This window comes from Microtus oregoni, unplaced genomic scaffold, assembly GCF_018167655.1.
Source record: "Microtus oregoni isolate MIOR12 unplaced genomic scaffold, Mior012 000012F_ref0000307, whole genome shotgun sequence".
NCBI lineage: Eukaryota > Metazoa > Chordata > Mammalia > Rodentia > Cricetidae > Microtus > Microtus oregoni.
The window spans coordinates 19,168,119-19,195,349 of record NW_024543071.1 but is presented as its reverse complement, the minus strand read 5'-3'; the positions used below and the strand labels follow the sequence as shown (position 1 = coordinate 19,195,349).

At 47.2% G+C, this 27,231-nt stretch overlaps 2 protein-coding genes across 2 annotated transcripts in view; one reads left to right on the top strand and one right to left on the bottom strand.

The window, feature by feature from the left end:
* The window catches only part of Rrp12 (ribosomal RNA processing 12 homolog), a 47,905-nt gene extending 42,082 nt beyond the window's left edge, over positions 1–5,823 (bottom strand). The window contains exons 1-3 of the mRNA XM_041661245.1: positions 5,598–5,823; positions 4,804–5,033; positions 282–365 (exon numbers count right to left, since the gene is read on the bottom strand). Of these exons, the coding sequence (XP_041517179.1) occupies positions 282–365; positions 4,804–5,033; positions 5,598–5,736 (453 nt within the window). The 5' untranslated portion in view covers positions 5,737–5,823. The remainder of the gene's footprint in view (positions 1–281; positions 366–4,803; positions 5,034–5,597) is intronic.
* Positions 5,824–20,065: 14,242 nt separating this feature from the next.
* Pgam1 (phosphoglycerate mutase 1) lies at positions 20,066–27,150 on the top strand. The gene is made up of 4 exons (XM_041661996.1): positions 20,066–20,331; positions 23,529–23,803; positions 25,057–25,237; positions 26,114–27,150. The coding sequence occupies exons 1-4, from the start codon at positions 20,193–20,195 to the stop codon at positions 26,281–26,283; spliced, it is 765 nt and encodes a 254-aa protein (XP_041517930.1). The 5' UTR covers positions 20,066–20,192; the 3' UTR covers positions 26,284–27,150.
* The last annotated feature ends 81 nt before the right edge of the window (positions 27,151–27,231 follow it).

Genomic DNA, 27,231 nt, shown 5'->3' with positions numbered 1-27,231 from the left:
CTTGTCTTGAAAAAAAAAAAATAGTAAATGCTATTTTAGTATCATTCTGGAAATAATCTTGTCCTGTTTGCCCCTAAAATGGTCATAGGGGCCCCTAGATCACACCCTGGAAGTAATTTTCCGAAAGACCTCTCAGCTCTACTGTATCTTCATAAAGCAGTGGACTTTTGTCTCAGGCCTGAAACAGTAAATCCCACCAACTCCCACAGCAGCTGTTTTTTCTTGCTGGCCTAGACCCACGTGCTGCTCTCAACACCCACCCCCACCTCACACTTACTCACCAGAGCAGCAAAGTACTCAGTCTCCGTCTCCTTGCCTCCCTGGGATCGAATGACCTCGGTGACAGCAGCCAGGACAGCGCAGATCTGCAGGGGAGGACAAATCCACAGCATATCTTAAACCCAGCCCTGGCCTGGACAGCCCCTTTCCCTTTCTCCTTCACCAATGAGACAGGATCAGCATGCAGAGCTGAGCACACAGCACAGGACCTAGCCAACAGGAGGCCCGGGAACACGACTGCTCCAGTGCCACCTCAAGGACACCATTTCTTTACAATTCTTTCCCTTTTTTGTTTCCTTGGATTTTCAAAACAGAGTTTCTCTGTGAAGCCCAGGCTATTCTGGACCTTGAATACACAGATCTACTTCTGCCTCCTGGATGCTGGATTACAACTGCCCAGTCCAGGGATATTATTATTGTTATTTGTTTGGTTTTTCAAGACGGGGTTTCTCAGTAACTTTGGATCCAGTTCTGGAACTCACACTGTAGACCAGGCTGGCCTCAAACTCACAGATCCACCTGCCTTTGCCTCCCGAGTGCTGGGATTAAAGGTGTGCGCCACCTGCAGCCTTTTTTTTTTTTTACTTTCTAGTTATTCTGTGTCTTTCACATCATGCATCTTGATCCCATTCATTTCCCTGTGCTTTTGTATCTGCCCTCTGCCCCTGTAACACCACCCTAATAAAAGAAAATTTAAGAGGAAAAAAATTAAAAATATCATCACGGAAGCTGCAGTGTGACACCGTAAATCATGTAGTAAACCCCTTTATTTATATATCTTTATTTGCAAGTGTTCATTGCAGTCATTGGTCTGGTTTGAGGCCTCTAGCTTCTATTACAGTATCGATGCTGGGCCCTCACTGGGACTCTTTCTGGGTATCCTGTATTGCCCTGTGTTGTGGAGATCCTGCAGCTTTGGGTCAGGAAAGTCAGGCCCCTTCATGTGCTCCAGCAGATCAAAGATGGGGTGGATGTTGGGGCGGGCCAAGATCACTAATGAGTGGATGCTGTGGGCCAAGCCATAACTCTGGTTCTGGACCTGGACAGCTGCAGGATTTGTCTGCCCACCAGTTCTGCCCTGTCCTCACCACCAGGGTGAACTCTCCAGCACTGCCCTGGCAAATTCACTCTGGCAGCCATGAGTGAGGGGTGGGGCCAGTTCTCCTGCTTCCATGCCCACAAGTTTGGCTCCTCCCCACGTGTTGCCCAGGGAGATGCAGAGGCACTCTCCAGAGTTCTGCAGCTGGTGGGGGGGGCAGGGACAGCCCTCCCACTCTTATGACCCCAGGCCAGTTCTCCCACCTGTCTCAGGGGTTGATGGGTGGGGTTAGGGGTGTAGAGGGCATCTCTACTCCACCCATGCCACCACATGTCAGATGAGTGTTGGGGAGAGCTCTCCCTTGCTCACAACATGGGGGCTGGGTCCCCCCACACCTTCAACAACAGGGCTAGCTCTGCTGTGCTGCCTAGGTGAGGGGCAGGGCCCCACTTATTTTTTTTTTTTTTTTTTTTTTTTGCTCAGCCCTTTTTCTTAAATACCCAAGAACCATCCAGACAGAGGTGGTATGATCCTCAGTGAGCTGGGCCCTCCTACATCAATTTTTTAGTTAGTGCACTAAAAAAATACCCAACAAGTTGGCCTGCAAGCTAGCAAGGAGAGCATTTCTCCCCCACCCACAACGCACATGACAGACAAGGTACGGGGACAACTCTCCTGTGCTTACAACTTTGGGACTGGCTCACCCATAGGGTTGGCTCTATTGTGCTGCCCAGGACAGGGAGCCTGCAGATTTATACACTGCAGCCACAAGCCAGAACAGACTATAGTCAGTAACAAGGGATTAATAATATACTATTATTTCAATGAGAAAGTTTGTCTCTGGCCCTGGCTGTCCTCAAACTCAGAGAGATCCGCCTGCCTCTGCTTCCCACCTTCCCACGTGCTGGGATACTCTCCGACCTTGTGTTTTCTTGGATTTTTGTTTGTTTGTTTGTTTTTGTCTTTTTCTTTTCTCTCTCTCTTTTGTTTTCTGAGATAGGGAAGGTCTAGCTATGTAGCCCTGGCTGGCTGCAAAACTACCAATTCTCCTGCCTCAGTCTTCGAAGTGCTGAGATTACAGGCATGTATCACTATGCCCAGAAAATGACAGATTTAAATATTATGACTATTGAAAAAAATAAAAACAACAATGGTGGGGAAAGAATAATTAGATACAATAACTTAGAAATATAAAGTTGGAGAGCAATGGATATAAAATAAAGTAAACACCAGAAAAAAAATACATAAAAAGTTGAACAAAACCAGGCATGGTGGTGCACACCTATAATCCCGGTACTCACAGGCTGAGGCGAGAGCACCACAGTGAGTTTGAAGTCAGCCTGGGCTAGACTAAAAGATAACTCAGATTGTCAGGCTCGGTGGCATACACCGTTAACCCCAGCACCTGAGAAACAGAGGCTAACCTGGTCTACATAGCAAAGCACAGGCCAGTCAGAAGTACAGAGTAGTCCAAACAAAACAACAGCCCCTGACTAGGGCTGGACATCTAGATGGCTCAGTGTTAAGAATTCTTACTGCTTTTGCACAGCAGAGTTTCGTTCCTAACACCCACATTAGGAAGCTCATAACTGCCTCTACCTCCAGCTCCAGGGGATTTGACCTCCATGGGCACTAACGTGCACACACACGCACACACACACACACACACACACATTCTCTCTCTCTCTCTCTCTCACACACACACACACACACATACACACACACAATAAATAGAATGTAAAAAAGCAACAAAAGGGGCTGGAGAGATGGCTCAGCGGTTAAGAGCACTGACTGCTCTTCCAGAGGACCCGGGTTCGATTCCCAGCACCCACATGGCAGCTAACAACTGTCTGAAAATGCAGTTCCATGAGATCTGACACCTTCACACCAACAAACATAATAAAGTTAAGTAAATAAATAAGAAAAAAGTTTTTTAAAAAAAAAAAGCAACAAAAAATTGACTATGTTGAAATGCTAACGTTTTATATATACTGGTCATAAACATTAATTTCACCTATTTCTTTTTACTTTTTAAATGTAGCTTCTAGAAAATGCAAGATTATATGTGTGATTCACTTTACAACACCACTGGGCAGTGCTAGTCTAGACATATACAATGACCTACTAACAGCAGCCACTACAAGGAATCAAATCAGGAGACTAATTATAACATTTTATTCTATTTATATTACTTTGTATCATTTAACATTTTGATATTCCTCATTTAACACCAAAAAATAAAGGCATATTATTGAGTTTGAAATGTAAATTAAGTAAGATATTTCTTGTTAAACACAACATATTCTAGCTATGGTTATTCACCAGGAATTTGTTGAACACTGGAGTCCCTGGAAATATATGTAAAAATCCCTGGGTGCGGGATAGCTGAGGAGACAAATGCCAGAATATTCCTTACCCTCAAGGATTTTACTCAGCAGAAATGGTTTTTAAAAGGTGGCCTCTGGCCTGGCATGGTGGCACATTCCTTTAGTTCTAGCCCTCAGGAGGCAGAGGCAGGTGAATCTCTGTGAGTTCGAGACCAGCCTGGTCTTTAAAGTGAGTTACAGAACAGCCAGGACTACCCAGAAAAACTCTCTTGAAAAAGCTAACAAAAGCCGGGCAGTGGTGGCGCATGCCGTTAATCCCAGCACTCGGGAGGCAGAGGCAGGCGGATCTCTGTGAGTCCGAGGCCAGCCTGGTCTACAAAGGGAGTTTCAGGACAGGCTCCAAAGCTACAGAGAAACCCTGTCTCAAAAAACCAAAAAAAAAAAAAAGCCAACAAAAACAAACAAACAAACAAAGTGGACCTGGGCATTCTGGACGGCTCAGTCAGAAAAGGCACTTGCCTCCAAGCCTGACAACCTGAGTTTGATCCCTGAGCCCCACATGATGGAAGGAGACATAGGACTCCCAAAAGCTGTCTTCTGAACTCCACACACACACACACCACAAGTCCGCAATGAAATATATATAATCTGGCTGGGAGGTGATGGCACATGATTTTAATCCCAGCACTCGGGAGGCAGAGGCAAGTGGATCTCTGTGAGTTCAAGGCTGACCTGCTCTACAAAGCAAGCTTTAGGACAGACTCCAAAGCTACACAGAGAAACCCTGTCTTGAAAAACAATACAAACAACAACAACGTTTATATACATATATAATTTGCCAAACATAGCCACATACACCTTTTGCCTCAGCACTTGAGAATCAAAGGTAGGTTGATCTCTATGAATCTGAGGCCAGTCTAGTCTACACAGGGAAACCTTGTCTCAAAAAATAAAAATTTAAAATTATGTATGTACATTTGCCACACACACATTTTTAAAGTGGACTCTGCCCAAGGAGGGTACTGTGTAAAGGGCACAAATGCTAAGAGAGATGACACATCATCCAGAAACACCAGATGCTGTCACCAGCGCTGGAACAAAGTCAGTCCTGAATATGCCCCTCCTACTGTCCTCCAGCCTTCAGAGCCAATCTCCTACCTCTTTGTGGGCAGCGGAGTTGGACTCCCAGAAGCGCTGCACTTTGCTGAAGGTGACGTTCGTACAGTCGGAGAGGCCACTAAGGAATGTGCCCGAGGACTTCTCACTGAAAGGCACCTCCAGGTCTTGGTCCATGGCCGTCTCAGGGGCTGGGCTTTTGCCAAGGCTCAGGGTCCCCGACTGCAGCTCATTATGCAACTTCACGGCATCCACCGTCAGGTCGCTCTTCCCTGAGAACCGGAGTTACAGGGTAACAACCCCACTTTCCCTCAACCTTCCTTTCGGCTGAAATCCCCAAGAAACAAATCAGAAGGGTTCAGACCCCCAACCCCAACGCATGGATTCTGAGCCCAGCAGCCTACACGCACAACAGCCCTTGTTGTGTACGCTTGCAACTTTTAAAAGGCAAGAGAAAAGAATCCCCAGATCTGTTTCTGCTTCCTTGTATTAAAGACTAAGGGCACAACATCCAGAGGCAGAGTCGTATACTGTGCGGGGCCACCCGAAGGCTTAAGCTGTGGCTCAGTGACTGTTTGCTTAGCGTGCACAAGGCCCTGGGTTCGGGTCCTAACACCCCCTCCACACACACAACTCTAAAGAGCCACCAAGAATAGTGATGGTCACGTATCCCAACCCTGACGCCGCGGTACCCTAGACAAGTCATTTCCCTTCTAGGGACAGTTTCCGCATCTGTCAAACTCGAGGGGCCGGCCTTCGAAGTGAGCTCCAGGGTTGACATTCTAACCATGACCCCCCAAGACGCCGCCCGCGGAACCAACCCGCGGCCGGGCTACCTGACGGGCGGCTGAAGAAGCGACTGCGAGCGGCCTGCCGGTGGCGGCAGGTGGCGGGGTTGCTGTCGCTGCTGTGGCCTTTCTTCCAGCGCTTCAGCTTGCCAGAGACCCCGGAGGGCAACTTCCCCGTGCGACCCATGGTGACCAAACTGTGGCCCGGACTCGCTCCAAGGATCCCCTTCTAGCCACGCCGGAGATAGCAGAACCCACGTGTGTCCTCAGCCGGCTTCACCGCCTCTTCCTCTGACGTCACTTCCAGACTCAAGGCAGTTACTACGGCAAAAAGAATCAACATCCGGTTTGGGGATGCCTCTTTGCGCTGAGATTTTTATCCCAGAAAAGGAGTTCTGATATTCTACGCGCTGTGGGCTTCTACTGCACCGCCGGGGCTCTTGACCATAGGGAAAGCCTTATAAAACAGGAATTTCTTTGGAATTAAAAAAAATAAAAGCAAACGCACTGTCAAAAAATATTACTCTAAAAAAAATATCCGCTCTTAAAGCTGAGCTTGCTGCCGGCACGCCTATTTTCCCATCAAACTGGAGAACTGTCACAAGTTTGAAACCAGATTAGTCTAAACACTGTGAGGTTAACAAAACTCTGTCTAAAAACAAAGTAACATAATAAATACTTCTATAATCACAGCCCCTAGGCAGCAGAGGCAGGCTGATCACTGTCAGTTGAAGGCCAGCCTGATCTATATAGTGAGAACTTGTCTCAAAAAACGCCCAATAAAGTTAAGCCAATAGGGAAAAAGTTTTTTGCCCAGTGATGGTGGTGCACACCTTCAATCCCAGACCTTGGAAGGCAGAGGCAGGCAGATCTCTCTTAGTCTGAGGCCAGCATGGACTACAAAGAGAGTTCTAGGACAACCAGGGCTATAATATAGAGAAACCTTATCTTGAAAAATCAACTAACTAAATAAATAATTAACACTGAGAGTTGTAGGGTAAAAAGAACCAATCAATCAATCAAATAATAAGAGTTGTAGGGTAAAAAGGTCCAAGGAAAGCGCACCCTGCCCTGACTTGACCCCAGGATCAAGGGTTTGAATTCCCATTAATCCCTGAGTTTGACCCACAGTAAGGTTGCAGGGTAACCCTGGGTAAAGAAAAAAAACAAAAAGTGATGGGCAGTGGTGGTGCAGGCCTTTAATTCCAGCACTCAGGAGGCAGAGGCAGGTGGAGCTCTATGAGTTCGAGGCCAGCTTGGTCCACAGAGTGAATTCCAGAGAAACCCTGTCTCAAAAAACTAAAAAAAAAAAAAAAGCCCTGGGCACGGAATCCCACTAATCTCAAACCACCCTGGAAAAGCTCTGCCCCTCAAGAATCCCTGTATAAACTCTATATTCTGTTCAGTTGGCTGATGCTTCTCACCCTAGGGGCAGCCACTCTCGTGGATATTTTTTTCTTCCCAATAAATCTCTTGGCTTGTTGCACAATGTGACACCTTTGAAGGAGTGGCCCAGCTGTGACACCTTTGGCTAGAGCCAGAGTGGAACAGGACGGTAACACTTTCACTGGGGACGCTTTCCCCAAGCAGGGCAGAGTTGTTAGACTTCAGGGGGTCTGAGCAGAGCTGTGGCATTCCCCTTCCCCACCTAAGTAGAGCTATAACACTTCTTTAGAGCTCAGGGGACAGAGCTGGAACAACTTCACTGGGGAAACCTCCCTTGCCAGAGCAAAGCTGCTCCACTTGCACTGGGGAAACCTTTCCATAGAGCGGGCTTGTGAACTGCTGCTTACAGTGACATTGCGCTATTCCTTGGCTCCCGACTGCCAGGATAGCTTTCTATCAAGCCGCGGCGCTTACAAGAGCCAAACACCTGTGGAGGTATAAAAACAAAAATATCTTGGCCTGCAGAGAGAAGGCACAACTGGTGGTGCTCTAGATTTGCTTTGCAAGTTGAGACCACAAGGAAATTGCACGTGCCCACCCGCAAGACAAAGCTGAAGAAGGTAGTTGTGCATATGCTCGTCAGGGGGCAGCACTGTCTATGTGCGCTGCTATTGCGAATGGAAAGTTGGTATGGACACTTTGGAAAACTGGTAGCATTACTTTTTAAAGACGTATTTCTTTCTCATTGGTGGTGGCTCGGGTCTTTAATCCCACCCAGTGCTCAGGAAGCACAGGCAGGCAGATCTCTGAGTTTAAGGCCAGCCTGCTCTACAGAACCAGTTCCAGGACAGCCAGAGTTACACATCTTGGAAAAAGATATTCGTTTCTTAAATTATGTGTCTGTACAACTGTGTGCTGGTGTGTGCACACGAGTGCAGGTGCATGCAGGGGCCAGAAGCATCAGATCCCCTAGAGCTGGAGCTGCAGGCAGTTAACTCAGATCTTTGGTGAGAGCGATATGAACTCTTAACTGCTAAGCCATCTAGGGACCAGTGCCTGCTCCCTGTCTGTGTTTTGAGACCAGGTCTCATGCAATGCATGCTGGCCTCAAACTCACAGCAATCCTTCTGTCTCTGTTTCCTACATGATGGGATTACAGGGACGAACCATAACATCTAACTTGCCTAGTAATATCTACTAAACTATATGCCTACACCACCCAACAATTCATTTCTATATATACACCCAACAGAGATGTTTACTTACATACTAAAAAGAGAGAGTCGAATACTAGAAATGAACAAATGCCAGTCAACAGAATGGATTAGATCAACTGTGAAATAATGGTATGTGATGGAATATTTAAGCATTTATATACAGCAGTTTCTGCACAGCACATGCGGGGATCTGCTATGCGCAAGGATAATCTAAATGAAAGACTCCAGACATGAGAGAATTCATATTGTGGGATTCTATTGAAATTCACTTAAAAAAACAAACATAATATACAATATTAAGGCTTCAGAACAGGGGCTGAAGAGATGGATGGCTCAGAGGTTAAGAGCACTGGCTGTTCTTCTAGAGGTCCTGAGTTCAATTCCCAGCCAGGGTGACTCCCAACCACCTATAATGAGATATTGTGCTCTCTTCTGGCATGCAGGTAGAACACTTTATATATAATAAATAAATAAATCTTTAAAAAAAAAAAGACTCGAGTTCAATTTCCAGCCACACAGTCATTTGATACCAGGACTTGGAGAAAAGCCAGAAGGCGAGGAAAGGACTGTGCTGGAGATAGGAAGCCTCACATCCAGGGGAGTGGTCAGAGGCGGATAACCCCACCACAGACCCAGCAAAGCCGTCAGAGACGAGAAAGCAGATTTGTTGCAGGTGAAAGAGAGCAGATCAGAAAGTGATATCTAAGGGATATTTGGGCCAGATCTGACCGCAAAGGCAGACGAGTTTAGAATCGGGCACTGAATGCAAAAGTTGGAGGTTCCCCTGAATGAGGCAGATAAGTGAGACCCAACGGTCTGTAATTCTCCGAGAAAGCACAGGCTGCCTCAGCAATTTGTCAAATACAGAGCAGGGGCCAAGGGCTCCAAGCCCAAGAGAGCTGTGGTTGCCTGGTACTAGGGCTTAATGAGGCCAAAAGGCAAGAAAGATGCTAGAGAGACAAGTCCTCACTCATGGGAAGTGGCCAGAGTTGAAGAAGCGGGGACTCAGCAATCATGTCAGTGTTAGACGGAGGAGCCCAGTGATCCATTAGTTGGAGAAGCCAGGTTGTCATGTGGGTTCCAGGGTCCTGGTGTGCCTCAACCTTGTCAATGGGCAGGAGGAAGCACCGGGAGAGCCTTCCCAGTGAAGAACCACAGTTGTAATTTATTTTATTTTATTTTATTTATTTATTTATTTGGATTTTCGAGACAGGGTTTCTCCGTAGCTTTTGGTTCCTGTCCTAGAACTAGCTCTTGTAGACCAGGCTGGCCTCGAACTCACAGAGATCCGCCTGCCTCTGCCTCCCAAGTGCTGGGATTAAAGGCGTGCGCCACCACCGCCCAGCTAGTTTGGAGTCTTTTTTTTTTTAAGATTTATTTATTTATTTATTTACTTATTTATTATGTATAGTGTTCTGTCTGTCTGTATGCTCAGAACTCTTGGCCCCTGCTCTGTGTTTGATGATTCACTGAGCAACCTGTGCCTACTCAAAATGCATCCTCTCTGAATTCCTGAGATGCTCAGAGTTGCAGGCCTTTGAATCTTTTCACACCTGTGAGGGATTTTTTTTTCCTAATTAAATCATTTGTAGTGGGAAGATCCAGTTCTAATCTGGATCTTTGAGGTGGGAAGATCCATCTTTAATCTTGGCCACACCTTCTGCAGGCAGCCTGTGTAAGCACCCCAGCTTACTTATTGGGTCAAGGTCACCTGATGTGGCCTTGAGGAATTAAATCAAGTTGGTTGGAGGGTATACAGCAAAACTTAGGCTGTGACAAATTTTATTTTATTTTTTTGGTTTTTTGAGACAGTATCATATATATATGTTGATTGATTTATTAAAGATTTATTTATTATGTACAGAGTTCTGCCTCCATTTGTACCTTCACCCCAGAAGAGGGCACAGATCTCATTACAGATGGTAGTGAGCCACCATGTGATTGCTGGGAATTGAACTCAAGACTTCTGGAAGAACAGTCAGTGCTTTTAACCACTGAGCCATCTCTCCAGCATCCTATCATATATATTTATATATAAAGGTTTATGAGCATTTGTCAGGGTTTTCTAGAGGAACAGAACTTATAGAATGAATAAATACACTCTCGGAGCCTCAGGTTTTCGGATCTGTAAAATGGGGATGATAAAATAAGATATGCCAACTCATAGATTTCACAAAAACCTAAATGGGAACAGGCAGGAAGGTGCTGGGCACAGCACTGGGGACGTGGTAGACAGGCATGGTGCTGTCAATGAACTAGCCTTGAGTTCCAGAATACTATTTATAATTTAAGCGAAGGAGAGCACAGCCACCCTCCTCACTTCGCAAACGAAAAACATGGTCTCAAAGGGTTCAGTGACTCCCCAAGGGCACAAGACCTAACTACTGGGCCAAGGTGGGAGAGACAACTCCTAATTAGAAGCTCGTGTTGTAGGTGCCTCTATGAAAACCACCTGTGAGACTCCGAGGGAGCGAACAGAGCACCACACCCAGAGAGCTAAAGCCGGAAGGAGCAGGAAGGTCCTCCATAGGTCAGTGGTTTTGTAATCTGTTAGGACACCAAACAGTAGGAAAGGGAAATTGAAGGTTAGCCTCTTGTCCCAAACAAAGAGGAAGCCTGTGGGCTGGATGTTTAATTTAGGGCTCTAGCTCTGGGGATGGAGAAAGCATTTCTTGCCCTAAGCAGCTCCTCAGGACAACCTAGGCGGGGCACAGTTGTTACTGAGTACTAGGAAGCCTGGAATTGAAGCCGCACCCTGCTGTGTGACATGGGACAGGTGACTGAATTTCAAAGTTCCCGTGTCTGGAAATCTGTTTGCTGTACTGTGCCCACAGTGAGTCAGTGCATGTGAGGTTAGCGTTAGCTTGCACACGGTCCCTGCAGAAGGCCAGGGGCCGTATTGAAGTAAAAGTTGCTTGTGGAAGGCAGAGCCATGGCTCTCAAGCTCAGTGGCCTGGAGAGCAGCAAGGAACTGAGAGGTTCAGCAGATGAGGAAGTGTGAGGCTGGTCCATGGCCACCTGGGGAAGAGTGATGCCTCTGGCTAGTCAACTGTTGTTAGTTAGCCGTTGCTAATAGAGAAGCCACAGACACAAACTGCCCTCGTCCAACTACTCAGAGATGAGTTGTCTTTGATTATGTAGTTTAAAACTTGTAAAGGTAATTTTTTGTCATGGCAACATAACAGTCTTTCCCAGTGATAAAACCTTTTTTTTTTTCTCCTTCTTTTTCTTTTGGTTGTTATGTTTAGAGACTGGGTTTCTCAGTGTAGCCCTGATTGTCCTGGAACTCACTCCTCGGATTCAGAGATCCACCTGCCTCTGTCCCCCTAGTGCTGGGATGGAAAGGTGTACGCGGTTGAGGACTATTAGTGTAAGGGGTGTGACTCTGGATATTCTACATTCGTACCCTGTGAAGCTGTGATTCTTTGCCTGTCTAAATTGCCTGATGGTCCTAATAATGAGCTAAACAGCCAATAGCAAGGCAGGAGCAAAGACAGGCGGGGCTAGCAGGCCTCAAAGGCCAAGAGATCCATCTTCTCCTGCCTCCTGAGGGCTGGGATGAAAGGCGTGCGCCACCACAGCAGGCCTGATAAGCACTTTTCTAAAGACTTGTTTCAGTTTCAATTTAGCATACGCTTGCATTTACCCGTGGCTAAGTGCACACGCGTGCAGATACCATGGAACTGTTGCAGGTAGTTCTGAGTTGTCCAACATGTGTGATGGGTGCCAACCTTTTCAAGAGCGGTACAAGCTCTTTAACACTGATCCATCTCTCCAGTGCCAAGAGTCCTTTCTCCCCCTGTTCAATTGACTTCTATTTCCTAACACTCCCCCTTCCAGGAGTTGCCTTATTTTAACATAGGATCTTTTGCTGGGGCTTTTCTGGGCTGTCTAAGTTGAGCCCAGGCTATAACTAGGAGGTCCATCCTGAATGTCCATCTTACATCCTGGACCTAGGGAGTTTCCCAACAGAGAGATCAGGGGAGCGACCTATCCAATCAGAAATGGGACCTAGGAGGCCAACTCCTCGTCTCTCATCTTGTAGATGTGGGGTGTGAAGTCAGAGATAAACATTCCTGGTCAGATCTCCCAGTTGAAAGGTCTCGATGTGGGTTTCAAGGAAGACACCGAGATGAATTGTTTGGGGCTAAGGCATTTAGTAGATGAGCTATTAATGCCAGGTTTGGTGATGAACACCTTTAATCCCAGCTCTTGGGAGGCAGGGACAGGTGGATCTCTGTGAGTTCGAGGCTAGCCTGGTCTACATAGAGAGCTCGAGGAAGCTAGGACTAGAGAGATACTGCCTCAAAAATAAAACAAACAAGCAAAATGAAACACAAACATGCAAAGAAGAGTTATTTGCCATGGGCAGACAGCAGTATGGAAGTGATAGGGTGGAGGTTCATTGAAGAAAAATCAGGCCACGAGGTGGCAGCAGGGGTCCTTCATACCGTCTCTGAGGAAAGGGGGATGTTTTTTCACAGCAGGAACAGGCAGCCAAACTCTCCAATTCCCCAGCAAGCTTCAGGAAGGGGTTGGGAGAGGATTCTGGAGGGCTGCCACCCAGGAGCTCTTTGATGGGTCCAAGCTTGCAAACTCACTTCTCCAAGTGAGAAATCCAGGCCCCTGACCAACTTGTTATACTTATGCCGTGCTTCTGTAACCCTGACTGTTTGCCTGCCCGACCCCCCATTTAGAAACTCCCCATTCCTGAGCTCTAAAAACCCTTATCTTCCCCATGTGCAATGATGATCTCTTGAGCCCCATCTTAGAAATAAACAACCCATGCACATACACATATGCACATACACACACACAAATCAAAAATGACTTGTTTTCATTAATCTGACCATGATTTGCTTGGGGGGGGGTATTTGTCCTCAAATCTGTGGGATTAACATATTCTCTTGCCTCTGGTTCACAAGTACTGGAATTAGAGGCCTCTGCCATCATATTTGACTTTCAGAGTTTTGGTATCTCCACAAGATATCGCCACATGACCTCAGTTCCATTTGAAGACATTTTTACCACTCAAAACACCTGTGCTTATTTATTCCTACAACCCTCCCAGCCATAAGCAACCAGATTTGTCTACATTGGACAGACAATGTAACTTGATTTGGTATTTTTGAGACAAGGTCATTCTATGCAGTTTTGGATGGTCTGGAACTCACTATGTAAATTGGCCTGGCCTGGAACTCACACATCACAGCCCTGCCTGCCTCTGCCTCCTTGAATGCTGGGATTAAAGGCATGCACTGCCGTGTCTGGCTAAAGCTGGGGCCTGAGTTCAGGAGAGTCCTCCGGAAGCTTTTCTTCTCACACTTCTTGTAGTACCAGCTCGGCTTTGGTCCTCTTGCCATGTTTCGTGGGCCGGAACGTGAGCTTCATCTCACAAGGAAGCGCGGCTCCTTCTCTTAGGAGCTCAGAGACGTTGAGCACCAGCCCGGCTCATTCCCTTCCTCCCACTCTGCGGCAGACGTTTTCGCCCCAGCCAGCGCAAAGCTGAACATTTGGTGATGAACGTGAGAGATGGCTCTGCAGCCAAAGACATGTGGTGTCTTTACAGGAATCCTGGGGGCTGAAAGGCAGCCACTCCTTCTTGCACGAGTCTGATAACTTGCTTCGCCCCACTTCTAAATCAGGCCCTCACCGAATGTTCAGTACTTGATAAGGCAGTACTCGGTGGGAAAATAACGGAGGGAGCAGGCTGAGACGCTCCTCTGTACTGCAGGACCACAGCTGCTAACGGGGCCGGGGCCGAGGCTCCTATGTCTGAGTTTTCCAGCCCCATAGACTTATTGTTTGAAAGCTCTTAGGGTCCCAGGAAGTGGCCCTGAGCTGAAGGAATCAAACACAGCTCTAAAGAGGAGCTTTGGTCCGTAGAGTTCAGAGTTTCAAGTCTGACTGGAGTCCAGACTTTGGGATGAGGGCAAAGGGCACGAGCATGATCCTTCACCGTCGTTCCCCTTCTGGGGAACCGTATTAGTCAGGTTTGCCTGAGACTGACCTGGCTAGGGGCCGGGTGGAAAGTGGTCTGGTTAGGTCGTCAATCCACAGCTGACACAGCAAACCATGGCAACAAGAGCTTACCTTACAGTGAGGAAGCAGAGAAAGCGTGAAGAAAGGGCCTTGGGACAGGGCACAGCACAGTGACTCACTTGTTCCAGTTAAATTCCATCTTCCATAGCTCTTCTTCTCTCCTACAGTATACAGTAGATTCAATTTTTATTTTATTTTTACTTTCCCCCCTCTCTTTTTGGTTCTTTTCCTTTTCTTTTCTTCTTTATTTATTTTTTCTTTTCTATTAAAATTTTAAGCCCATCTGCGGATTAGCACATTGAGGGAGGCAGAGTACACTTTCTAGACACACAAGAACAGGAACCAGTGTGGCCCCACCTGATGCTGCCTCCAGGGTGGAAGGGGGGCAGTACTCTTCCAGATCTGTGCAAATGACCCCATGGATGTTTGGAGGAAGGGGCAGAAGGATTAAGGTCATATCATACCCAAGTTGTGACCAGTGGCCATCTCTCTGCCTTGTGCTTCAAACACAATATTTCTCCGCTTCTGGCTCAGGCTTTAGAGGGCAGAAGAGTCAGCCGTGACATGTTTTTGTGTCTTGTGTTCATTATAGATAAGATTTTTTTTTTAAAAAAAAAAAAGCACCAAAGAGGGCTGGAGAGATGGCTCAGAGCATCGCCTGCTCTTCCAAAGGTCCTGAGTTCAATTCCCAGCAACCACATGGTGGCTCACAACCATCTGTAATCAGGTCTGGTGCCCTCTTCTGGCCTGGAGACATACACGCAAACAGAATATTGTATACATAATAAATAAATAAATATTTTATTTTTATTTTATTTTATTTTTTTTCGAGACAGGGTTTCTCTGTGGTTTTGGAGCCTGTCCTGGAACCTAGCTCTTGTAGACCAGGCTGGTCTCGAACTCACAGAGATCCGCCTGCCTCTGCCTCCCGAGTGCTGGGATTAAAGGCGTGCGCCACCACCGCCCGGCATAAATAAATATTTTAAAAAATAAAAAATAAATAAAAAGCACCAAAGAGAAAACACATGGATTTATTCTTGCTTTTCTCTAGACTTTAAGAAATCTTCCTGGAAGCCGGGCGGTGGTGGTGCACGCCTTTAATCCCAGCACTCGGGAGGCAGAGGCAGGCGGATCTCTGTGAGTTCGAGACCAGCCTGGTCTACAGAGCTAGTTCCAGGACAGGCTCCAAAACCACAGAGAAACCCTGTTTCGAAAAACCAAAAAAAAAAAAAAAAAAAAAAAAAAGAAATCTTCCTGGGGCTGGAGAGATGGCTCAGAGATTAAGAGCACAGGCTGTTCTTTAAAGAGGTCCTGAGTTCAATTCCCAGCAACCACGTGGAGGCTCACAACCATCTGTAATGAAGTCTGGTGCCCTCTTCTGGCCTGCAGGCATACATGCAGACAGAACACTGTATACATATAAATCAATAAATTTGGGAACCAGTGATTAAGAGCACTTGCTGCTCTTGCCGAAGACCCAGGTTCAGTTCCCAGAACCCACATGGTACCTTATAACCTCTCTAACTCCAGTTCCAAGGTATCTAATGCCCTTTTCTGGACTCAGAGAGTACCAGACATGCTTATGGTGTGTACATATACACACAGGCAAAACGTTCATGCACGTGAAAAAATAAAAGTAAAGTCCTGTCGGTGGTGGCACACGCCTTATTCCCAGCACTTGGGAGGCAGAGGCAGGTGGATCTCTGTGAGTTCCAGGCCAGCCAGGGCTACACAGAGAAACCCTGTCTTGAAAAACCAAACAAAGAAACAAACAAAACAACCAGAACAAAAAGAAGTTGAAGGAGGAGAAGCTGCAGCGGCAGCAGCGTCTCTGACTTGATAGGTTTAAGTTTCTCAGATCTGAGATGCTATAATGCACGCTAAAGCGTTACCATCTCTGCCTAGGGACTCTGCATTCTGGCTGCACAACCTTTAAAAGCCTGGTCACCATGACAAGAAAGGCCCCTAGCCCTCTTTCTCCACCCTCTTCTCCAGATCTCTCTGGGCACCTGACTGACACCTGAAACAGTAAGACCTAAAAACAGATGTCTCTCCACAGGACACCTCTGACTTATTACTGATGAATCTGGCATCTTGATCATCTCCTGCTTTTTTTATTTTTTTAAGTAGTGTCTTAGTCATTGTTCTATTACTGTGAAGAGACACTATGACCATGGAAGCTTTTATTAAATAAAGCTTTTTTTTTTTTCTGTTTCTTCACAAGACAGAGTTTCTCTGTGTAGCCCTGGCTGTTCTGGAACTTGCTCTGTAGACCAGACTGGCCTTGAACTCATAGATTCGCCTGGCTCTGTCTCTTTAGTGCTGGGATTAAAGGCATGCATCACCACTGCCTGGCTGGCATGGGCTTTTAAAACCTCAAAGACCATCCCCAGTGACACACTTCCTCCAACAAGGCCATACCTACTCCAACAAGGTCACAATCTCCTACTTCTAATCCTTCTCAAATAGTGTAGTCTGCTGTGGGAAACGCTCTTGTACACTGTATAGATTTGTCACTCATATTGGTTTAATAAAATGCAGATTGGCCAGTAGCCAGGCAGGAAGTATAGGTGGAGCAATCAGACTAGGAGAATTCAGGGAAGAGGAAAGGCAGAGACACAGTCACAAGCCAGACACAGAGGAAGCAAGATGAGAATGCCTTATGAGAAAAGGTACCAAGACACATGGCTAAACATAGATAAGAATTATGGGTTAATTTAAGTTGTAAGAGCTAGTTAGTAATAAAACTGAGCAATAGGCCAAACAGTTCATAATTAATATAAGCCTGTGTGTGTTTATTTGGAACTGAACAGCTGTGGGGCTAGGGCAGACAGAAGTTTCCTTCTACAGTAGTCCTGCATCCTAATGACTAAGTATTGAAATATATGAACCTACGGGGCCATTTTTATTCAAACCACTACATGTGGGTTTGGTAGGGCACACTTTTAGTCCTAGCAGTCAGGAAGCAGAAGCAGATAGATCTCTGAGTTCAAGGCCAGGATAGTCTACATAGCAAGTTCTAGGATAGCCAGTGCTATAGAGAGACCCTATTTACAAACAATACAAACATAAAACCCAAAATGATAACAACAAACAAAAAGCAAAAAGACTCTCTGACAATCCCAGATACAGGTGATGCAATGCTCTAATCAAAGCTTAAAGGTACCAGAATCACAGGAGAATCAAAGCTTAAAGGTACCAGAATCACAGGAGAAGGCGGCTCCCTCCAGAGGCCCAATAGGCAGGTTTCTGAGAGCTTTCCCAAGGTTGGTAGCTCAGAGGCCTTTGGCCTACTCCCCAAAGAATTCTAGCTGCCTGTACTGGATGAGTCCTTGTGTACTCCTATATCCGCACTCAGGAGGCTGAGGCAGGGAGATTGGGAGTTTGAATCCAGCACGTGTTATACAGCAAGACCATGTCTCCAAACCAATGAATAAATAAAGAGCAAAAGAAAACACGAGAGAGAGAGAGAGAGAGAGAGAGAGAGAGAGAGAGAGAGAGAGAACAGTTCTAGTTGTTTGCTTAGTTTTCACCCTGCTAGACAGGCATATCTTACTAGGCATCCTGCTGGGTGGCAGGCTTGCAGGGTGCTCCCAGGTATTCTCATTATTTTTCTTTTGTCTTCTTGGCCACACTACACTGTCAATAATATTCCCGAGTACAAGGTTGCTAACCAATTACAATGTTACAATGTTGCTAATGTTTACTGCTGGAGAGACACTGAGTCTGTCACATTGCTCTCTCATGTGTTTCTCCCCACAGTGCTCTAGGCAGGTGTGTGTGTGTGTGAATTATTGTCCCAGTTTCCAGGTGGGGAAACTGAAGAAGAGGAGTGGCACACTGCAAGACCCAGGACAAGCCAAATCAGAGACATGATTTGAACTCAGGCTCCAAGGGAACCTTCTGCAGAATGGAAGACCCTAACTAGGTAAGAGCACAGAAATCTTGAATTTTATGAGGCAGGAGGAGAATTTTGTAGGAGTCAGTAAGGAGGCATAGATTAGGGACAAAGCAAGAGAACAAAAGGTCAAATGTGAAAAGCAACATTAAGAATGGAGACCTGGGGGCTGGAGAGATGGGTCAATGGTTAAGAGCACTGCCTGTTCTTTCAGAGGTCTCAGGGATCTCAGAACCCAATGGCAGCTCACAACTGTCTGCAACTGGTCTGACATCCTGATACAGACATACATGCAGACAAAACACCAATACCTGGGACCACAGTACTTCAGGGTTCCCAGGAACCAAGACTGTGGAGGCCAAGACTGCAGGCCCAGACTGGGCCTTGCCAAGACCGCTCTCAGACAAGGCCATAGAACTAACGCTGCTTTGTTCTTTCATCAGGCCCTCTGAGAGAATCTTGGACTGGTCTGGCTCCCAACAGACTGCAACGAGGACGAGAGGGAGAACTTACTTCCTCAGAGACTTGCGTTTAAGCTCCCTGTTGAGGCTGTGCCCACACAGCCCTTAGAGAGCAGTTCTTGCTGGGAAGCACTGGGTTCTATGAACTCCTGTGTGAAGATTTGCTCCAAAACTGAATTCCATCTTCTCCAGTGGCAGAGGAGAGGTGCTGGTGCTACTTAAGAGTGCAGGGGAGACCCCTAAACAGTTTGCGTTTGGGTTCTCGTTTCCCATCTACAGTTTTTTGTTGTTGTTGTTGTTTTTTTGTTTTTTGGAAAGAGACAAGGTAGAGTCTCTTGTAGCCAAAACTGTCCTTGGAAGAGTGGCACATACCTTCAATCTTAGCTCTTGGGAGGGAGCTTCAGGTAGATCTCTGTAAATTCGAGGCTTCCCTGGTCTACAGCATTCCAGGACAGCCAGGACTACACAAAGATACCCTATCTTGGGGCTGGAGAGATGGGTCAGCAGTTAAGAGCACTGACTGCTCTTGCAGAGGACCTGAGTTCAATTCCCCCGCATCCACGTGGTGGGTGGTTCACAACTGTATGTAATTCCCATTCTAGGGAATCTGGCACCCTCATACAAACATACCTGCAGGCAAAATACCAATACACATGAAATAAAAATAAATATTAAAAAAAAGAAAAGAAAGGGCTGACGAGATGGCTCAGTGGTTAAGAGCTCTGCCTGCTCTTCCAAAGGTCCTGAGTTCAATTCCCAGCAACCACATGGTGGCTCACAGCCATCTGTAATGAGATCTGGTGCCCTCTTCTGGTGTGCAGATGTACATGGAAGGAATGCTGTATACAAAATAAATAATCTTTTTTTTTTTTTTAAAAAAAAGGAAAATAAACCCAATCTTTTCTAAAAAAGTGTTCTGACCTGAGTGCGATGGCGTGCCCAACACTTGAGAGGTTGAGGTAGGCGGATCTCTGAGTTTTATGCTAACCTGACCTGGTCTACAGAGTTTGTTCCAGGACAGCTAGGGCTACACAGAGAAACTCTGTGTCGAAAAACAAACAGTTCCATTGAAGAGAAATAGCAACAACCCATGTTTATGTTTATAGAGCACTTTCAGGAAGACAGGTACCACTTTTACAAATGAGGTTAAGAGGGGTTTGCAACGTGTCCGAAGTACAACTAAAAAGGTGAAGAGTCAATCAATAGTCGATCTGCGTAGGGAAGGGACTGTGATCTCGCCGGGGCAAAGAGCTGTTCTAGGGAAGAGCCATCACGCTTCGGCAGGAAGCACTCTGGGGCTGGGTTGGCACCCTGGGCAGTCAGCGGGCCGCCGGGATCCACCTTCCCGGAATACGTGCGCTCCGTGACCGCAGGGACGCACGCGGGTACCGCTATACATGACGCATGCGCATTACCGCCCCGGCGCACTCCATGCCCCCCCTGGCGGGCCGCAGAACTTGCTTTGGGCGCATGCGCATACCTGGCGGGCGGAGGTCGGAAGAGCGAGTGGAAAGATTTCGGGGAAGAAAGTGCGCGGGAGAGGGGCGGACGTGTGCAGTGCGCAGGCGCGAGTGTGGGGCGGGCTGTGAGCGGAATCTCAGCGAGCCTCAGTCTCTGCTGCATCCCCTTGCCTATCGCCATGGCTGCCTACAAGCTGGTCCTCATCCGGCACGGCGAGAGCGCCTGGAACCTGGAGAACCGCTTCAGCGGCTGGTACGACGCCGACCTGAGCCCGGCGGGCCACGAGGAGGCGAAGCGCGGCGGACAGGCGTTGCGAGGTACGAGCCGGACGCGGTGTGGCGTGCGGGGGCCCGCGCCGGCCCATCCTAGCCCCCGCACCTCCTCGAGGCGTGCACCTCGGGCGGCCTCCCTAGCTGAGTTTGCATCTAAGGAGGTGAACGCAGGGTGGGAAGCCCGCTTATCAAGGTCACCCCGTTGGAGTGTGAGGGGTGCCACAAAGAGGGCGCAGATGCCGCTAGGCGATTATCTTTCGAGTCTGAGCAGCCTCACCTGTAGCAGCCAGGACCCTTTAGGGTACCACGGGGGCCTGGGGTGGCTGGCGGAGGATGTCTTGTGACATCAGTTGCGGTACCCAAATTTACCTAAGGGGAGCCTGTGAATCAAGGCAAAGCAGCAGGCCACAGACTCGTCCTGGGAGTTAGGTGGGGATGCCCGATGGCCTCATAGACACCTGGAAACCCACGTGCTTCTGAGAGCAGCGTACCACAAATACTGTGACCCAAGCGAATCCAGAGATGTGAGTGGGCGATTTCAGTTGACGTTCCCGACAGGCTACAAAGCAGGCAGATTTTATTTCCCTCCTTTTTATCTCTGCCCCCCTGTTAATAGTTCAGAAAAGTGGCTGGAAATCCTCTGCCAAGGTCATAACTACTTAGCTCTAATCCGGTGTCCTTGCCCCATTTCTGGGTGGAGTAACAAGTAAGTGAGGAACTGGCGGGCTAGTAGCCAAGGACGGAGGTTGGGCAAAGGGTGGCAGCGTCCAGGAGATAAAGATTGCCTTTGCCTATCCAGGCTTGGCGCCCCGCACCACCTACTGTCCTCTGTGATTTTCGGAATGCTAATAAGGAAGCAAATCCTGTTGCCTGCTACCAGGAGAATCCCTGGAGCGAAGAGGAGCTGCCATTGGTGGTTGGGCAGATCCTGCCCTGCATCTTTCCAACTTGGACGTAGCAGCAGCCCTTTTAGATGCTTAGCTGAACGGATCTCGGTATTTGGGTTCTGGTTGTTTGCAAAAGAAGGATGGCTTTGGACACGAAGTCCCGATGCAAGGAAGTGAGACTGCTTTGGGATGGATGGCCTGCTGGACACGCTCATTATGTAGGAGAGGCTAGGGAAGAGAAGTGCTGGGAAAGGAAGCCATTTTCCTTAGCTCTGTGGCACGAAGTACCGCATAGGTCTGTGGTAGTTGGCTGATGCCTAGCTCGGGACAGTTAACTGTCCGTTCCCTGGGTAAGATGAGTAGCCCTTGACCTTGTACTCACAGGAAAATAATAGACCCCGTCTCGGTCTTAAATGTTGGTAGCATTAACTTGTAGGAGATCGGATGAGACTGCACACGGTGCTACAGTCCGGTAATTTTTCCAGCACCGAGGGAGCTGAGAAGGGAGGATCTAGAGCAGGGGTCAGTTTCGACCACAGCAAGGCCTGCGCAAAGCAAAAAGCCGATGGTGGTGGCGCACACTTTTAAGGAAGGCGGATCTTTGTGACTTTGAGGACAACCGAGGCTACACAGAGAAACCCTGTGGGGGGTGGGGAGAAGCCAATGTAAAATTTTAGTGTCTCTCGAAGGTATCCCACGTGATTAAAGAATGAAAGCAAAACCAGAATGAAGACGACTGTATGCAGTAGCAAAAAAGACTTAAGATGTATACAGTTTCCCCAGCGATCGATTGATACAGTCTTGAATCTGATTCCAGAAGGAAGCTAGTGAGACTTTCCTTGCAGCTGTAGCTGAGGAAGGAAGGGATCCTTGGGAAGAACAGTGACCACATTATGACCATTGTACCCCTGACTATTCTTTGGTTTAAATGGTAGGCTAAAGGAGGTGTGTGTCTGCTGCCTATCCTGTGCCAGCCTTGTCAGAGTCCTAGGGGTACCACTGCCTTAGGGGCTATTTGTATCCAAAGTGAGGCCCTCCTCCCTCTAGGAAATAATTGTAGTGAAACAGCCCTTAGCTTCTCATGGGAGCTGAGGCTTGTTCTGTGGGTATCTCAGTGACTCAGCCTTTTGTTGGGGAGACCTTCCTCTTCTAGTTAAGGAGGTGGTGAGACATGTCATGGTAGTTTGCAGTGCCTTGTCCAGAGGCTAAGGGGTGAGGTCTGCCTTTCTCTTGGGGGACGGTGGTTTTCCTGGTGATTAATCTTCCCTTCCCCCCCACTAGTTGGTCTCAGTGGCCTCATTGTCAGTTGACTGCCTAGCAGGAAAGTTTACCTCACGTTTGTTACTGTTGCTAATCTCAATGTGAAGCAATGCCCAGGAAAGTTGGTGGTTGGTTTTGAAGACAACCTTGTGTGCTAGAGAAAGCAGGAGTGTGTCTTGGCATAAGGAAAGGGAAAGCTTCTTTTTTTTTTTTTAATTTATTTATTAGTTATGTATACCTCATTACAGATGGTTGTGAGCCACCATGTGGTTGCTGGGAATTGAACTCAGGACCTTTGGAAGAGCAGGCAATGCTCTTAACGGTTGAGCCATCTCTCCAGTCCAAGGGAAAGCTTCTTAATTAACAATTTTAAAGACAAGCCGAGGTAGCCTTGAATTCCAGATCACCCTGGCTCCAAGTGCCACCGTGCCCAACTCCTATCTTTTAAAAAATTTTCCTAATCTGGTAAAAATGGGTTGAGAGGATTATAACCTTGTAGGATTCCAATGCAGACGAAATCATAATTTGGTGTAGGACCAATGATGAGCCCTCTAAAAAGGTTAGCTAGGAATTAGGAAGAGTTCAATATTTATGCTTATTTCTATTTTTTTCTTTCTTTCTTTCTTTCTTTTTTTTTGAGACAGGGCTTCTGTTTGTTGCCCTGGCTGTCAGACATCCACCTCCCTCTGCCTCCTGAGTGTTTGGATTAAAGGCGTGTGCCACCAGCGACTGACCCCCCTTAAAATTTTTTGTAAGCCCTTTCATATATTTTGTGTGTGCTGGTCCATGCACATGCCAAGGGTGCAATGTATGGAGGTCAGGGCACCTTGTGGCCAACACCCTTCTAACCCTATGGGGTTCTGGGGATTGAACTTGGATGACCAAGCCTATGATCCTTTTTTCTCTCAATTGAAACATTCAAAACATGTTTATGTGTTAACATTTAGGTATTAGAATGAGCTGCACCATCCTCAGGCTAGTTGGATAACTATGTAGTTAGGAATTACTAGAGACCCACCTGTCCGGCTTCCCTAGAACTGGGGTTAAAGGTGCGCATCACCGTACATTGCTCATCTGGCCTTTCTTAATTTCTAGATGCTGGCTATGAATTCGACATCTGCTTCACCTCTGTGCAGAAGAGAGCAATCCGGACCCTCTGGACAGTCCTGGATGCTATTGACCAGATGTGGCTGCCAGTGGTCAGGACCTGGCGCCTCAATGAGCGACACTATGGGGGGCTGACTGGTCTCAATAAAGCAGAAACTGCTGCTAAGCATGGTGAGGCACAGGTAAAGATCTGGAGGCGATCTTACGATGTCCCACCACCGCCAATGGAGCCTGACCATCCCTTCTACAGCAACATCAGTAAGGTATGGTCAAATCCAGCTGCGATCACTCAGTCAGCATCAGGAGGGGTTAGAGCGTGGACTTCACTCATTTTTATTTTCCAAATTTATGTGGTTGGGTGTTTTGCCTGTGTGTTTTTATGTGCACTTCATATGTGTTGGGTGCCTTGTCAGAAGAAGACATCGGTTCTTCCAACTGGTGTTAGAGATGGCTGTGAGCCCCATATGAGTGCTGAGAACCAAACCAAGTCCCAGAAGAGCAACAAGTGCCCTGAGCTGAGCCATCTTTCCAGGCCAAGGACCTCTTTTGTGGGTCTACCTAATATCATTAATCTTATAATTTATGATAAGATAATTACCATCCTGTCCCTTTGCTAAGTAATGACCCTCACTTGGTACCAGATATAGTTGGAAGGTGATGATAACGTATCTGAGAGGAGTGCCTCTTTCACATATTTTTTTAAACATTTATTTATTATGTATACACTATTCTGTCTGTGTGTATGTCTGCAGGCCAGAAGAGGGCACCAGACATCATTACAGATAGTTGTGAGCCACCATGTGGTTGCTGGGAATTGAACTCAGGACCTTTGGAAGAGCAGGCAATGCTCTTAACCACTGAGCCATCTCTCCAGCCCCCACATCTTTTTTTAAAAATATTTATTTACTATGTATACAATATTCTGTCTACATGTATGCCTGAAGGCCAGAAGAGGGCAACAGACCTTATTACAGGTGGTTGTTGGGAATTGAACTCAGGACCTTTGGAAGGGCAGGCAATGCTCTTAACCATTGAGCCATCTCTCTAGTCCTCTTTTTTACATCTTTATATGCAAAGCTAAACTGCTAACTAAAGTGAATTAGGAAGCATAATTATTTTGTTAAACCTCCCCTTCTAAGTTACACGTGTTTTGGATTAGAAATGTGGATGCAGGATGGTGACTGGATCCTCTTTCTCAAGTTCTTAGCTGTATTCTTTTTTTTTTTTTGGTTTTTCGAGACAGGGTTTCTCTGTAGCTTTGGAGACTGTCCTGGAACTCCCTTTGTAGACCAGGCTGGCCTCGAAGTCACAGAGATCCTCCTGCCTCTGCCTCCCAAGTGCTGGAATTAAAGGCGTGCGCCACCACGGCCCGGCCTTAGCTGTATTCTGGATCTTTGAAATCTTCACTAGTACTTACTCCCTCAAGAGCTGAGAGGTAGAATGGATACACATGAAAGCTCTGTGTAGATGCTACTTGGGATAACGGGTAGCCTGGAAATAAGTCTTTGTGGCTTAGGATCGCAGGTACGCAGACCTTACTGAGGACCAGCTACCGTCCTGTGAGAGCCTGAAGGACACTATTGCCAGAGCACTGCCCTTCTGGAATGAAGAGATTGTCCCCCAGATCAAAGAGGGGAAGAGAGTCCTGATTGCAGCCCATGGCAACAGCCTTCGGGGGATCGTCAAGCATCTGGAGGGTATGTGCATTTTCTTATAGGACAATAGAAGGTGGCCCACCTTAGTTCCTAAGCTCATCGGTCACCAGTCAGTCAGACTGACTTTGTAGCAAGGAGACTCTGGGAAAGCTCTGACAGACAGTACAGATGTACATAAGGAAAATCTTTCTCAAAATATGGTCTGCCAGCTGCATGTGGCAGTCCAATCCCAGTACCAGGGAAGCTGAAGCAGGACAGTCACAGGGAGGGACTCAATTCAGAACTACCTTGTGCTAAGTCTGCACTGAAGGCTGGAGATGCCCCCCTGCTCTAGGAGTGCCAGTTCAAACCGCAGCCACAACCTGACTCAGTATAAATCTCAGTTCCTCTCTGGGGACCTAGCTGCCCAGACTGATTTTTGGCAGGTGGGTGGACTGAGAAGCACACAGTCCCGCCCTGTCTGTGTTGGTTTCTGTATCCTACCTTGGTAGAGATACCTGTAGTGTGCCTTTCTGCAGTTTGTTGTTGGCCTGCCATAGAACCTTGGTGTGCCTTCTCATTATTATTTTGCTTGTTTTTGAAACAGGTTTTTTTTTTTGTAGCTTTGGAGCCTTGCTCTGTAGACCAGGATGGCCTTGAAGTCACAGAGATCCTCCTGCCTCTGCCTCTTGAGTGCTGGGGTTAAAGGTGTGTACCACCACCACCTGGCTCCTCATTCTTTTTCAAAATCTTTAGAGGCTTGAGAAGTTTTAACTGGGGGCTACTCATACTTTGGGGAAACAGGTCCACTAATACACTAGATCAGAAAAGATGTTTTTTCCCATGTAAGTGCTTTTCCACTGGCAGATGAAGAGTAGACTGAAGGGGTTTGTGTGTGGACTCTTGTTTGTGGCTGAACATGGATGGTGGCTCTTTCAGGTCTCTCAGAAGAGGCCATCATGGAGCTGAACCTGCCAACTGGCATTCCCATTGTCTATGAATTGGACAAGAACTTGAAGCCCGTTAAACCCATGCAGTTCCTGGGAGATGAAGAGACCGTGCGGAAAGCCATGGAAGCTGTGGCCGCGCAGGGCAAGGCCAAGAAGTGAAGACGCACAGACAGACTTCTGCCCCGAGACCCTCCTTCCTGCCTGTCTGCCTCCTGCGCCCTTCCCAGCACCCGTCACTGACTCCATGTTTAGGATCTTAAGTTTAAGTTGTAGCTGCAGATGGGGACCAGTGGCTCCCATTTTGTTTTAGTATTTTATCCCCTGCACCCACTCCCTTCATAGAATCTAGTCAGAGTAACACCTCTAGGGTGCAGGTACTTGGTCCACATCCAGGGACGGCTCCCTCCCAGGAGAATTGAGAGGTAGTAATTACAGTTTTCTTAGTCCTTTGTTTACAAGGGTCTGCTTTAGGAGGTCAGGGAGGAACCATGCCGTGGCCTGACCAGTGAGAAGCCTGTCCTGCACTCTTCTGCAGTTAGGTAACTGGGGGCTTTAGTCATTCCAGTGGAAGGTGAAAGTAGCCTGCATTTAAAAGATGAACTACCTTCCTCTCTGACCCTAAAGGAGCTGCTGGCCCCCGAAGGTTGGGATCAGTCCTGTCTATGTGTTACATTTACTTTTACAAAAACAGAAGTACATATATATTTATCAGTACACAAAAACCCCTCTGAGGTTTCTAGTGGTGATTGAAATAGTCTATGTGGTCACCAGAAAATAAGCCATTCCTCATATCAAGTGGGATAAACTCCTTGTCCTCAAGGGACAGGAGTGTCTCTTACTGTGTGTTAGGACCCCTCTGCCTTGTCTTGTAGAGGTGAAGTGCCCCTTGATCATGTCCAGGGTTTTGTCTTTCGCTGTCTGAATCATGTTCCAGCTGCTTGACCCTACCATGTGGGTCCAGAAATTGTTTTGGGCATACTAAATCTTCTTTTCCAGATCAGTATAATAAAGGAGTGATGTGCAATAGTTTACTGTCTGATGTGTCAAACCTATCACCTGGGGAAGCCTCAGCATGCAGTTGCGTTAAGACAGATGGAGGGAGCCAGG

Excerpts from the sequence above, each read along its gene's own strand:
- Pgam1 (XM_041661996.1), top strand. The coding sequence starts at position 20,193 with ATGGCTGCCTACAAGCTGGTCCTCATCCGGCACGGCGAGAGCGCCTGG. Across the intron at positions 20,332-23,528 it reads CGGCGGACAGGCGTTGCGAG|ATGCTGGCTATGAATTCGAC; the intron begins GTACGAGCCGGA and ends CTTAATTTCTAG. Across the intron at positions 25,238-26,113 it reads GATCGTCAAGCATCTGGAGG|GTCTCTCAGAAGAGGCCATC; the intron begins GTATGTGCATTT and ends TGGCTCTTTCAG.